Here is a 14,913-nt window from a genome sequence, read left to right as displayed (position 1 = left end):
CTTGTTTCAGATAAACAATAGAGCATACACCACAGCACCCAAGAGTAAAAGAGTTTGTCAGTAGATACTGAACTCTATAGGCATACATGATGTAGGTATGATGCATGCACTGTTCGATTCGACAGGGAGAGATATAAGTGAGGAATGGGGAAGAAGAGAAGGAATCGGAGGCAGGGAGGGAGATCGAGAGGAATAGTTTTGATGGTACAAGATTTTATTTTCAAATAATCCCACTGTTGATACTCTCACACAGCACACCTCCATAACCTTCAACCCTCTCAACTCAAAGTCTCTCGATAAAGGAGAGTCTTTCATAGTGAGCAGGGTGGAGATGGAAAGAAGAGGAGGGGAGCGTGTAAGCGGACCACAGAGTTGGTGAAGGGGGGTAGTGAGGGGGATGACGGAGAGAGGCAGAGGGATTGAAAAAGCGGATTTTACTCATCCTCCTTCTCCTCTCCGTGTGTGATGACATAGCAGATCTGTTTATAGTCAACGTTGCCAGCCACATCTGGGGGAAAGGCAGCCCACAGGTTGGACATCTGAGGGAGAGGAAGACAGAAGGAGAGGCTTACAACTCAGAAACATTGCGGGGAAATGGACAAAGTCCAGTGTCAGACAGCACACAGAAATAAGTAATTCATTATTACTGTAAATAACCATGGCATGAAAGCTCAAACACCATGTTGCCCTAAGGGTGAAATATTCCTCGAGCAAAATAACTGTGCAAAGAGCAAGAAATACTGTAAATCTCATTGTAATCAGTATGGTTTAATTTTGAAACATTTCTTCAACAATGTTCATTATAAAGGCGATTGTTTATGTATTGCTCAGTTTACGAAACGTATTAAATCGCCCCTTTTTACGCATATTGCTGAAGAAACATTTCAAATTAAAATCACAGATTCTAATGAGGTTTATGGTATTTCTTGCTATTTGAACAGGGATTGTGCACTAAGAAAATGTCGCTCTAAATTACTTAATGACTGATGGAATGACAGATCCCTCACCTCCTCAGCGGTGAACCTGTCGCACTGGGTGGTCAGGAGCTCCTCAATGCTGGAGGAAAAGAAAGAGGTAGGACAAGAGAGAGAATTATTAACCAGGGCACACATTAAGACTACCTAAAGAGGTTGTGAGTGAATTTATAGGATAGTAATGGTAGGAAAGGGTACAGGGTGAAAACTTACAATTCCTTCTTGATGAAGCCGGTAGCCTCGGGGTCCAGGACCTTGAAAGCACTCACAATAACATCCTCGGGATCAGCACCTAAGAGGAAGGGAAGAAGAGGATCCTCAGTTAAACTCTGTTACCTCAAACTCACAGTTATGGACTAAGAAGTGATGGACTAAGAAAAGTGATGGGATAAGAGTGATGGACTAAGAAAAGTGATGGGATAAGAGTGATGGACTAAGAAAAGTGATGGGATAAGAGTGATGGACTAAGAAAATCAGTATAAGTATTCATTATTAACAAACAAAACTTTATGTAAAATATATGTACATTATATAGAAACTTATACTGAACAGAAATATAAACGCAACATAAAGTGTTGGTCCCATGTTTCATGAGCTGAAATAAAAGATCCCAGAAATGTTCCATTTGCACAAAAATATTATTTCTCTCAAATTTGGGGAACAAATTTTTTTACATCCCTATTAGTGAACATTTCTCCTTTGCCAAGATAATCCATCTACCTGGCAGGTGTGGCATATTAAGAAGCTGATTAAACAGCAATATCATTACACAGGTGCACCTTGTTGTGGGGAAAATAAAAGGCCACTCAAAAATGTGCAGTTGTGCCACAGAGGTCTAAGGTTTTGAGGAAAAGTGCAATTGGCATGCTGACTGCAGGGATGTCCACCAGAGCTGTTGCTAGAGAATGTAATATTAATTTCTTTACTGTAAGCCGCCTCCAACATTGTTTTAGAGAATTTGGTAGTACGTCCAACCGGCCTCACAACTGCTAATCACGTGTAACCACGCCAGCCAAGGATCTCCACATCCAGCTTCTTCACCTGCGGGGATCGTATGAGACCAGCAGTCTCATACGGTCAGAAACCGTCTCAGGGAAGCTCATCTGCGTGCTTGTCATTCTCACCAGGGTCTTGACCTGACTGCATATCAGCGTAGTAACTGACTTCAGTGGGCAAATCTATGGCCACTGGCAAGCTGTAGAAGTGTGCTCTTCACAGATGAATCCCAGTTTCACCTGTACCGGACAGATGGCAGATAGCGTGTATGGCGTTGTGTGGGCCAGTTGTTTGCTTATGTCAACATTGTGCCCCATGGTGACAGTGGGGTTATGGTATGGGCAGGCAAAAGCAAGGAACACAATTTCATTTTATTAATGACAATTTGAATGTACAGAGAAACGTGACAAGATCCTGAGGCACATTGCTGTGCCATTCATCTGCCGCCATCAGTATGATAATGCACGGTCCCATGTCACAAGGATCTGTACACAATTCCTGGAAGCTGAAAATGTCCCAGTTCCTCCATAATCACCAGACATGTCACCCATTGAGCATGTTTGGGATGCTCTGATTGACATGTACGACAGCGTGTTTCAGTTCCTGCCAATATCCAGCAACTTCGCACAGCCATTGAAGAGGAGTGGGACAACATTCCACAGGACACAATCAACAGCCTGATCAACTCTATGCACAGGAAATGTGTTGCACTGCATGAAGCAAATGGTGGTCACACCAGATACTGACTGTTTTTTTGATCAACTTCCATACCTTTTTTTTAAGGTATCTGTAACCAAAAGATGCATATCTGTATTCTCAGTCATATGAAATACATAGATTAGGGCCCAATGAATCTCTTTCAACTCAGTAAAATCTTTGAAATTGTTGCATGTTGAGTTTATTTTTTTGTTCTGTATATAGACAAATAACTATCCAACGAGTTTATATTCCCTATACAGAAAGTATAGAAAGTACAGAAAGAGGGACTAAAATATCTGACTGCTCACTCTCATTAAGAAAAGGTCATGTAAGTTATGTAGCTTATACAAAACATTTAGAACACCTGCTCTTTCCATGACAGACTGACCAGGGGAGTCCAGGTGAAAGCTACAGTATGATCCCTTTATTTATGTTACTTGTTAACAGGGTATGGTAGTAGGTGCCAGATGCACTTGTTTGTGTCAAGAACTGCAACGCTGCTGGGTTTTTCACGCTCAACAGTTTCCCGTGTGTATCAAGAATGGTCCACCATCTAAAATTGGTACAAGACCATGGTGCTTGCCTACGGAGCTGTGAGGGGAACGGCACCGCAGTACCTCCAGGCTCTGATCAGGCCCTACACCCAAACAAGGGCACTGCGTTCATCCACCTCTGGCCTGCTCGCCTCCCTACCACTGAGGAAGTACAGTTCCCGCTCAGCCCAGTCAAAACTGTTCGCTGCTCTGGCCCCCCAATGGTGGAACAAACTCCCTCACGACGCAAGGACAGCGGAGTCAATCACCACCTTCCGGAGACACCTGAAACCCCACCTCTTCAAGGAATACCTAGGATAGGATAAAGCAATCCTTCTCACCCCCCCTTAAATGATTTAGATGCACTATTGTAAAGTGGCTGTTCCACTGATGTCAGAAGGTGAATTCACCAATTTGTAAGTCGCTCTGGATAAGAGCGTCTGCTAAATGACTTAAATGTAATGTAAATGTAAAATGTAAATGTAAAGGACATCCAGCCAACTTGGCACAACTGTGGGAAGCCTTGGAGTCAACATGGGCCAGCATCCCTGTGGAGAGCTTTCAACACCTCGTAGAGTCCATGTGCAACTCAATATTAGGAAGGTGTTCTTAATGTCTGGTATACTCCGTGTATGATGGATGCATTACCAGGATAGTACAGCTCGGCTTGGTTCAGCTGAGTAATGTGAAAAAAGCTATAAGTTGCTCCTAGAGGTTGACCTACCCTTCAGCTTCTCGCCGAACATGGTGAGGAAGACGGTGAAGTTGATGGGGCCGCTGGCCTCCTTGATCATGGCTTCCAGCTCCTCATTCTTCACATTCAGTTGACCCATAGTGGCCAGCACATCCCTAAGATCATCCTTGCTGATGATTCCGTCTCTGTTCTGATCAATGATTGTGAAAGCCTAGCAGGAAGCGAAGCAGACGAGAGAGTTGATACCATATTATTCACTGTGGAGCAATCCAAATGACATCGATCACGTTAACATGACGGTATTAAGTAAATGTAATGTTTCTATTGCTTAGAAGTATATGAAAATAAGTTAATGTTATCACACTACCCAGTACCCTATTGAAATGCATTGCCATGACCTCAGTCTCCTCATTTCAAAATTCATTAGACTAGTCGATGATAATAGACATTGTGTAAGGAACAAAATGAGGGTGCACTGCATTGTGAAATTTGAGTTGCGGGAATATTTACATCACAATTCACAAGATTTTCCCCAAGATAGTCCATCAAGATAAATGTGAAAAGGTCTCTCTCCTCACATAGCTGCATGTGCAACTCAGTGAAACCCAAGTAGGATATAGAGCACAGTGGACTTGGCAGCTGTCCAACCACTTGTCTTTTTAAGGTGTTAAAATGGTGTCGGGACATCAGACAAGCCTAGAGACATTTAAGGAATCAGTATTGATTACACCACTAACACACCTCCCCTTACCCCCCTCGCCCCTTCCCAGATTAATCCCTCTGCCCCCAACCCCTGTTCTTTTTTCTTATCCGCACCTGTCTCCAATTGGCCAAGTCAATCACACAAAGACAGGGATATACCCAAAGACTCTGACACACTTCCATTTTACCCCTTAAAAATCATACAAATTGTTATCAGTTTCCCAAATTATTGTAATTTGTCTCCCTCGCTGATTAGGTTGTGCTCTCCTAAATACTGAGAGCACTTCCAATGTGAACATTCCCACATGATTTTAACAACTCGTAGGTGTCACAGGGACAGGTTCGTAGAGGGGGTGCTGGGGAGGACTACCCAGCAAGCCAAAATTGGTTCTGTGAAAGTTCCCAGAACATGTTCTCCAAATACAAAAACTGTCCAGTCGTGTTGATGATTATACAATGTCTTTATAAAACCTTTGTCTGAACACATTTCATTCTTTACAGGTAGATTATATTAAATTACCTGGAAACCTAATAGAGAACATTTAGGGAATGTTCTGTGGTGGTTGTTACAGAAGTTGTGCACAACATTTTAGTGAATGTTAGGAGAACATTCCAATGATATAGATATATATATAAAAAATTTAAAAAATCTGAAAAACAGGATGTTGTCATCCTAATGTAAGATAAAACCCTAACTAGAACTTAATGGGTCTCTTAGCTAATGTTCTGGGAAATGTTCCCGGTTTGCTGGGTAGTGACCTGTCCCAAGTGACCGCTGTCGTCTGTCTCCTGCTGGCGGCTCAAATACATTTAAAAAAAATAGTCAAATGGAGCAAAAAACTTTATCGAATCAAGTCTGTCTGTCCAGCTCTATGACAGCTATCACTTCCATCACGCCCACAGTGATAGATACAGTAAAATGTGAACGCCACCAATGAGGACGCCACCTGCCTTAGGATGTCCTTGTCTTACCTATTACAAAGTCATTGGGTTGTTTGTCTATTTTGGGCTTTTGCAACCCTCTTTCAATGGGATCACAATGTGATGCGTGGAGATGTTACAATGGCATGTATCCCAAGAACTATGTCGGCTGACCTATTACAACTACTTGACCAAGCATTGATATCCAGTGAAAATAGTTTAAGTGTGCCCCCCCCCCCAAAAAAAAAAACCTCACCTCCTTGTACTCCTGAATCTGGCTCTGCTCAAACATGGAGAACACATTGGAGGATCCACCCTCTCCCTGCTGCTGTCTCTTCTTGGCTTTCTTGGGTGCCTGGGGGTAAACGATGACCAAGACATGTAACTTAACACAACCAACATTTTACTGTAACGGCCTGTTTGGGCCATCCATGCCACTCTGGCTCATTTTAGGCCAAAAGGTCTAAAACCTCCACAGTAGCAAGAGGAAATCCCTAAGATATTTTTTTAGAATGATTCCTTGTCATTGTCAGTGACATCAGTTGTGCCAGAAGTAGCCCCTCTAGGAATTTACTAGGTATTGTCATTGACCTCTAGGGATGATCTGTGTCCTTCTGCTATTTTAGCTGTTAACCGCCTTTCAATGAGTCACAAGTTCCTAGGCCGTCATTGAAAATAAGAATTTGTTCGTAACTGACTTGCCTAGTTAAATAAAGGTCAAATTAAATTTAAAAAAAAAACATGGGAGTGATGCTTAGCTTTGCTTCAGATTTCGATGCCTGGGTGCTTTTAGCTTGTCTGAATAAGTTGTACCAATTCAAATCACACTTTATCAGCATATGGCTTTCAAAAAAAGGTGAGTTGCATAAAAGGCACTCGGTCTGTTCAATTGTAGCGTCAAAATTGGCTAAGATTCTGTAATATCTTAGAGGCCTCCTGAGCAGTGGTCCCCAAACATCCTTTAAGTATTTCCTTTTGATGCGGCATTTCAACAAAACACGAGTATAAAAGCCACAAGACTTGGTCTTTGCTCTTTTGCCCAGGGAGGAACCAGCTTCCACCAATAGGTCCCGAACCAGTTTGTGAAACTGTTCTAGAAGCCTTTAAAATGTAGTTCAGAGTCCATTTCATTGCCATTATCCAGTTTTGCATTGGTATCCTACTATCAATTATGCTTTAAGCTGTCAGTTTATCAAAGACAATCCTAGACCCTAGAAACTGTTCTCCATTGAGAGGAAAGCAAAAACACTCACCATCTCTTCAGAGTTTGTGGGGGTTTTGGTTGGTCAAGAAGAGAAGTCTATGCCAAGTTGATGTGACTGACATGTTTGTGTTGGCACCTTGCCTTATATACTAGCTCAATGGGGCTAACTTTAGCTGCACCATCAAGTTTGGCAAGAAAAGAGGGAGCTGAGGAACGTAAGAGAGAGAGAGGGAGGAGCAAGGGGGTGCTCAGGGTATCGCCTTTCTGGCACTCCAAAATAGGCACAGGGAGTCTTGGAATTAGGTGAATTCGAGCACAACATTCAGGCCTTACTTTGGTGTCAGTGTCACACTGACAACACACACAATATGGACCAAACTCTATTGCAGCCTTTGGGACTATTGAACCGCCCCTCGCCCTTCCTTTCTCCCTTTAACACTTCATTCATAGCATGCTCAGGGTCTTTGTTGTGGCTATTTTTCATTTTCTTTTATTCCACCCACCCCAAGACAGCAAACAATACAATGGGCTATTGTGGCATATCCATTGTATCCATGTCATGCCTGTTACCACTTGCAGGTCCTTCCTGTTACAACACTTTACACCGTCCATACAACAACAGATAAGTATGTGTTTAAAGCGCAGGCTTTAAAACATATTTTAAAAGTCACCACTTGTTTAACTGACCTGTTGAGATCTGTGTATACAGTACGTACCCCCTACTAGTGTGGAAGAAGCCAACTGAATGGATGACAGTAATGACATGTGGAAACTGATGGCTGAGGGGGTTGGTAACATTCCAGTAATGACAAGGTCACACATATTCAAGAGACAGAACAGAATATAGCAACAATTGCTAAGTAATTACCAAAACATACTATACATTCCTGCAACTCCAGTCCTGGATTACCCCCAACAGCACACATTTTGTTGTTTGATTTGATTTTGATTTGACGACTAAACAGAAGTGGTTTTCCAACATGGAGGCTCTAATTTGGGTTGCTCCTGGTCCCTGAGATGCCCAGGACAGTGCTTGACCGAGCAGGCCACCAGACCACCCACTCAACTCCATTTCGGGGCTCCATGGTCGGCCGTCTACCATGGAAGTGTACAATGGAGCGACGTATTGAGAGAGAGTTTCAGGGGGCCGTGAGAACTGATACCGCTCTCCCCCTCAAACTACCGCACAATGTTTCTTTCTTCGATATTCAAGGGCCTTCTCTCCAAAAGTCTGTCCACCCTCAGTTGATATATTTTCTTCTCAGCCTCTGCTTTTCTCCCTCATACACATTGCATTACTTGCGAGAAGAACCAGTGGAGAAGTTTCAGTTGGAAGTAACGTAATAGGATTTGTTGACAAGTGAGGAAAAATAGGAGCACTTTGAAAGAGTGTAAAAAAAAAAATGTAAAAAACACACAACAGCTGTGGATAGACCAAAATAGCAATGCCTCTGCCTCCCCCTGTTCTCATTCAGAGACATTTTGGCTCTCCCTTTAACTAGAGTCTAAGGGCCCGGGGCTGGGTTTCTACTAAGCCAACATATGGAATTGTTTTAAGATGGTCATACCAAGGATCATTTAGCTATTTGATTTGTGATTTTAGGATCCCTGTAGGTATAAACAAATATTTACTAATATTTTTATGAAACATTGAATTTGGCCTTAATGCTATTAGCCCATAGAAATGCATTGAATAACATATTCATAAATGGCAAAGCAGATCAAAATGAAGTATGTTTTGAAGTGTCTGTCCTAAAGATGCATTCGGAAAGTATTCAGACCTCGTCGTTTTCCCCATTTTGTTACATTACAGCCTTATTCTAAAATGTATTCAATCGTTTTTTCCCCCCATTAATCTACACACAATACCACATAATGAGAAAGCAAAAACAGGTTTTTATTAATAATGTTTGCAAATTTATAACAAATAAAAAACAAATATCACATAAGTATTCAGACCCTTTACCCAGTACTTTGTTGAAACACCTTTGGCAGCGATTACTGCCTCGAGTCTTCCTGGGTAGGATGCTACAAGCTTGGCACACCTGTATTTGGGGCGTTTCCCCAATTATTCTCTGCAGATCTTCTCAAGCACTGTCAGGTTGGATGGGGAGCATCCCTGGACAGCTATTTTCAGGTCTCTCCAGAGATGTTCGATCAGGTTCAAGTCCGGGCTCTGGCTGGGCCACTCAAGGACATTCAGAGACTTGTCCCGAAAACACTCCTGCGTTGTCTTGGTTGTGTGCTTAGGGTCGTTGTCCTGTTGTAAGGTAAACCTTCACCCCAGTCTGAGGTCCTGAGCAGGTTTTCATCAAGGATCTCTCTGTATTTTTCTCCATTCATCTTTACATCGATCCTGACTAGTCTCCCAGTCCCTGCCGCTGAAAAACATCCCCACAGCATGATGCTGCTATCACCATGCTTTACTGTAGGGATGGTGCCAGTAGTCCTCGAGACGTGACGCTTGGCATTCAGGTCAAATAGCTCAGTCTTGGTTTCATCAGACCATTTAATCTTGTTTCTCATGGTCTGAGAGTCCTTTAGGTGCTTTTTGGCAAATTCCAAGCGAACTGTCATGTGCCTTTTACTGAAGAGTGGCTTCCGTCTGGCCACTCAACCATAAAGGCCTGACTGGTGGAGTGCTGCAGAGATGGTTGTTCTTCTGGAAGGTTCTACCATCTCCACAGAGGAAATCTGGAGCTCTGTCAGAGTGACCATCGGGTTCTTCGTCACCTCTCTGACCAAGGCCCTTCTCCTCCAATTGCTCAGTTTTGCTGGGCAGCCAGTTCTAGGAAGAGTCTTGGTGGTTCCAAACTTCTTCCATTTAAGAATGATGGAGGCCATTGTGTTCTTGAGGACCTTCAATGCTGCAGACATTTTTTCTTCCCCTTCCCCAGATCTGTGCCATGACTCAATCCTGTCTCTGAGCTCTACGGACAATTCCTTCGACCTCTTGACTTGTTTTTGTTCTCTGACACTGTCAACTGTGGTACCTCAGACAGGTGTGTACCTTTTCAAATCATGTCCAATCAATTGAATTTACCACAGGTAAATCATATCAAGTTGTAAAAACATCTCAAGGATGATCAATGGAAACAGAATGCACTGGAGCTCAATTTCAAGTCTCCTAGCAAAGGGTCTGAATACTAAAAACCTGTTTTCGCATTGTCATTATGGGGTGTTGTGTGTATATTAGATGACATTTCTCAAAAACAGGTTATAGGCTACATGTGCACCACCGAGTCAGAACAGTAACATTAGGCGAAATTAAGGCCAAATGATTAGGGTGAGACACATGGGCTACTAACGGCTTACTACACAGCATACACTTAGCATTACTTTCTTAGCTACAGTATACATATCTCCCTGGCATATTACATAATTTATACAGCATCATATAAGACATTTTTGGACTCACCTTGTTGTGATGTGCTCACTTGAACAGGAAGGTGGCGCGGTGGTCCTTCGGGGGCAAATTTTGTCAAAGAAAGAGAAAGATTTACAATTCCAAATTGGATGACTGTTCAAAACGTATTCCCAGTCTGAGCTAGTTTATTCCGGACTTCGCAAGTGGTAATGCTTGCGGTTAGCCAATGTCATCGATTCCTTCCAAACGACTCATTGTTGAATTTGCAATTTCCAACTTGTTGTGTAGTGTTTATGTCCAATGACCGATGAGCACCGATACATTTTATCTACAATGAATCTTCAATATTTCTCTTCATATGACAACGATTAAAAAGGATTTGTCAGTAGATTGTCAACTTGATTCATGACATGATCAGTCCAATCAAAGCTACTGTTCATACAGTTGAAGTCGGAAGTTTACATACACTTAGGTTGGGGTCATTAAAACTCATTTTTCAAACACTCCACAAATTTCTTGTTAACAACCTATCGTTTTGGGAAGTCGGTTAGGACATCTACTTTGTGCATGACACAAGTAATTTTTCCAACAATTGTTTACAGACAGATTATTTCACTGTATCACAATTCCAGTGGGTCAGAAGTGCACATACACTAAATTGACTGCTTTTAAACAGCTTGGAAAATTCCAGAAAATTATGTCATGGCTTCTGATAAATGATGTCAATTAGCCTGAGTCAATTGGAGGTGTACCTATGGATGTATTTCAAGGCCTACCTTCAAAAAAAAATCAGCCAAGACCTCAGGAAAAACAATTGTAGACCTCCACAAGTCTGGTTCATCCTTGGAAGCAATTTCCAAATGCCTTAAGGTACCACGTCCATCTGTACAAACAATAGTACGCAAGTATAAACACCATGGGACCAGGTCATACCTCTCAGGAAGGAGACGCATTCTGTCTCCTAGAGACTAACGTATTTTGGTGCAAAATGTGCAAATCAATCCCAGAACAGCAGCAAAGGACCTTGTGAAGATGCTTGAGTAAACAGGTACAAAAGTATCTATATCCACAGTAAAACGAGTCCTATGTCGACGTAACCTGAAAGGCCGCTCAGCGAGGAAGAAGCCACTGCTCAAAAACCGCCATAAAAAAGCCAGACTACAGTTTACAACTGCACATGGGGACAAAGATTGTACTTTTTGGAGAAATGTCCTCTGGTCTGATGAAACAAAAATAGAACTGGCTAAAATGACCATTGTTATGTTTGGAGGAAAAAGGGGGATGCTTGCAAGCTGAAGAACACCATCCCAATCGTGAAGCACAGGGGTGGCAGCATCATGTTGTGGGCATGCTTTGCTGCAGGAGGGACTGGTGCACTTCACAAAATAGGTGGCATCATAAGGAAAGAAAATTATGGATATATTGAAACAACATCTCAAGACATCAGTCAGGAAGTTAAAGCTTTGTCACAAGTGGGTCTTCCAAATGGACAATGACACCAAGCATACTTCCAAAGTTGTGGCAAAATGGCTTAAGGACAACAAAGTTATGGTATTGGAGTGTCCATCACAAAGCCCTGGCCTCAATCCTATAGAACATTTGTGAGCAGAACTGAAAAAGCGTGCGAGAGCAAGGTGGCCTAAAAACCTGACTCAGTTACACCAGCTCTGCCAGGAGGAATGGGCCAAAATTCACCCAACTTACTGTGGGAAGCTTGTGGAAGGCTACCTGAACCGTTTGACCCAAGTTAAACCATTTAAAAAGCAATTCTACCAAATACTAATTGAGTGTATGTAAACTTCTGACCCACTGGGAATGTGATGAAATAAATAAAAGCTGAAATAAATCAATCTACACTATTATTCTAACATTCTTAAAATAAAAAGTTGTGATCCTAACTGACCTAAGACAGGGAATCTTTACAAGGATTAAGCGTCAGGAATTGTGAAAAACTGAGTTTAATTGTATTTTGCTATGGCGTATGTAAACTTCCGACTTCAACTGTATAATGTGATTTAATCTGTGGCCAATGACTTTGAGCCTTCTTGGAAGGGCACTACTAATGTAACTATATGGCAGGACGCAGAGGATTGGAATTTTCGATGTCTCCCATTACTAAGGACTGTTAGTTTCCCCATGTGTGACAGAACACTGAGCCAATCATGGCACAACGCTCCTATTTTCTGCTGGCTCGCCTCCACCACAGAAAGCACTGAGCAAGGCTGAAACAACCGGAATTTTGGAGCTGCCTTACTCAAGAAACCTAAACAGAGACCATGTTTGTATGCGGCTTTATTAACTCAATAATTTGTACATATTTCTTTAAACATTATTTGCAAACTTAAATGTGAATCGTACGAATACCAAAATAACATGCAGAACAGGCATGTATATATATTTTATGCTAAAAATGTGGGTCTCAAAACTGGCATGAATGATAGGTCTCATCTGCTCTTGTGGCTGAATGGAAGCAAGAAGTCCTTACAGCAATGTTCCGACATCTAGTGGAAAGCCTTCCCAGTAGAGTGGAGGCTGCTATAGCAGCAAAAGGGGGACCAACTCCAAATTCATGCCCATGATTTTGGAACGAGATGTTCGTCGAGCAGGTCTCCACATCCTTTTAATCATGTAGTTTATCTGAGATATACAAGAAAGCTCAGAGCCTGCATCCACAAAGCCTCTCAGAGTAGAAAATTGGTCGTAAGAACACAGACATTTTACTCTTACTGCTATGGGTAAGCTATACACAAAGCCTCTTAACTCAGAGACCCACCTAGTCGACAGAGACCATGAGCTGTCCTAACCAGTTAAGAATTACAAGCAGGTGTCTTGATAATTATAAAAAAGCAGCGAGTCAGTGGTTCCTACACCGCATGCAATTGTTTTGGAGTTGTTCAAATTATGTTTTGATATTTCAATATGATCAATCCATAAATTAAGAGACTTACATGCAACAGTATCTCTTGAGCTTTTGACAATGCTTTCACACGAGGTCTATTTAACATATGCCTAAATATATATAACCACGAGGCTAATAAACATTTTCTTTCAATTATTTGATAACCTACATCATGTTATTTCAAGTTATCCCTTTGGAGCGAAACATCACATTGTTAAAAAAGATACCTAAATTGGGCTTATGTTAACTTAACTTCGATTGTGTTCGATGAAAAGGATAGACCATTCAAACACTAGATGCAACGCTGTATGCAACATTACTGGAAAGTGACTTGATGCCTGTGTCAAAGCGATTTAGAATTGTTAAATGTGAGTGATGAGTGAGTTTAAAAACTTTCAGAATTTGATTTTTTTTGTTGTTTTAAAGGTTATGTAAGCCAAAATATTAGGCAATAATTATGAGTAGGCAAAATGATCATATCAGGCGAAAATTATATCAAATGTTTTACCATTTCAACAGATGTTGTAGGCACATTCAGCGTGATTAGTTATTCCCCATTATTTGCAACTATGTCAATGAGCGCCATAACAATCTTTCCTTTGCGGTACCTCAAACTGTCGTGACTACCAGCTAAAATAAATCTAATTTATCTCATGTTTATTTAACTAGGCAAGTTAGTTAAGAACAAATTCTTAATGACAGCGATGGCCTACCACCCCGGCTAAACCCTCCCTTAACCCGGGCGAAGATGGGCCAATTGTGCGCCGCCCTATGGGACTCCCGATCACAGCCGGTTGTGACACAGCCTGGGAATGAGCCATGGTCTTTAGTGATGCATTAGACTGCTGCGCCACTCGGAAATACAACAGGTGGAGACCTTATCGTGAAATACTTAGTTAATTTAGTAAATCTTTTCTTAACCAACAATGCAGTTCAAGGAAGAGTGTTATGGGCTTGTAAGTAAAGTAAAAATAAAAGTAACAAAATAACGAGGCTATATACAGGCGGTACCGGTATCGAGTCAATGTGCAGGGGTACAGTTTAGTCAAGGTAATTTGTACATGTAGATAGCGGTAAAGAGGACTATGAATAGATAGATAAACAGCGAGTAGCAGCAGTGTGAAAACAAAAAGGGGGGGGGGGGTCAATAGTCCGGGTGGCCATTTGATAAGTTGTTCAGCCGTCTTATGGCTAGTCTTCAAACAGGTTTTAACAAGATTCCTAGGATTTTATCTGAGATGCTTTGTGGATACAGGCCCTGGATATTCTGTTGTTTTGTTTTTATCCATATTTAACCCCTTTTTGGGGGGAGCAATAAAATACATTTTTAAACCGGTACCAGGTTACCTTCAGACGAGTCTTGTGAAGCTTGTGGCTGTTGTGGAGCAAAACAACCAACATGTAGCCTACGTGTTCGTGAGCGCTTTCGATGGCGGGGTCATATTAATTAGTACCCCAAACCGTTTAGTTCGCTTGGCACATTAGCAGTACTGACATCAGACAATTCCCGTGGGGCTCAGTGCCAGGGAAAAGTGATTTCATGTCACCAAAGAGGAACATTTGTGGACATCCAAGCGGGGTGTTTGAGTGCTCAGTTATCAGTGGCACCAGATTAATGAATTTCCCATACAGTATTCATTTTTAGGTTGCATCTAACAGCGTTTCATATCCTCTGCATAATTTGTGTGGGTTGAGTTGCTGTGTTGACTAAACTAGACTGTTTTTGGAATCATGCTGGCTTAAGTGAATTTCAACCAATGTGAAGAAGACAACTCAAACTCACAAATCAATTGCATGTATTATCTATTGAATGCAATAGCTGTATTATTACAGCATTACATGTAATAATATTGTAGCTTATTGGCTCTAATGGGGAGAACTTGATAAATGATTGCCTTTTAAATCATAGATATTAATTCAGACA

The 14,913-nt window shown here is 41.7% G+C and overlaps 1 protein-coding gene across 1 annotated transcript; it reads right to left on the bottom strand.

Annotated features, from left to right (window-relative positions):
• Window positions 1-193: 193 nt before the first annotated feature.
• Window positions 194-6,897, bottom strand: mylpfb (myosin light chain, phosphorylatable, fast skeletal muscle b). The gene is made up of 6 exons (XM_064921863.1): window positions 6,773-6,897; window positions 5,776-5,874; window positions 3,927-4,107; window positions 1,188-1,266; window positions 1,008-1,056; window positions 194-539 (listed from the first exon to the last, which is right to left on the bottom strand). The coding sequence occupies exons 1-6, from the start codon at window positions 6,773-6,775 to the stop codon at window positions 435-437; spliced, it is 516 nt and encodes a 171-aa protein (XP_064777935.1). The 5' UTR covers window positions 6,776-6,897; the 3' UTR covers window positions 194-434.
• Between the last annotated feature and the right edge of the window lie 8,016 nt (window positions 6,898-14,913).

The sequence above is a fragment of the Oncorhynchus masou genome, chromosome 18, assembly GCF_036934945.1.
Source record: "Oncorhynchus masou masou isolate Uvic2021 chromosome 18, UVic_Omas_1.1, whole genome shotgun sequence".
NCBI lineage: Eukaryota > Metazoa > Chordata > Actinopteri > Salmoniformes > Salmonidae > Oncorhynchus > Oncorhynchus masou.
This window is presented reverse-complemented; position numbering and strand designations above follow the sequence as displayed.

What these genes read in the sequence shown, in the direction of transcription:
- mylpfb (XM_064921863.1), bottom strand. An exon ending in AGATTCAGGAGTACAAGGAG is followed by an intron (nt 4,108 to 5,775) that starts GTGAGGTTTTTT and finishes GCTTCCTGCTAG; the next exon opens with GCTTTCACAATCATTGATCA. An exon ending in GGCTTCATCAAGAAGGAATT is followed by an intron (nt 1,057 to 1,187) that starts GTAAGTTTTCAC and finishes CTTTTCCTCCAG; the next exon opens with CATTGAGGAGCTCCTGACCA.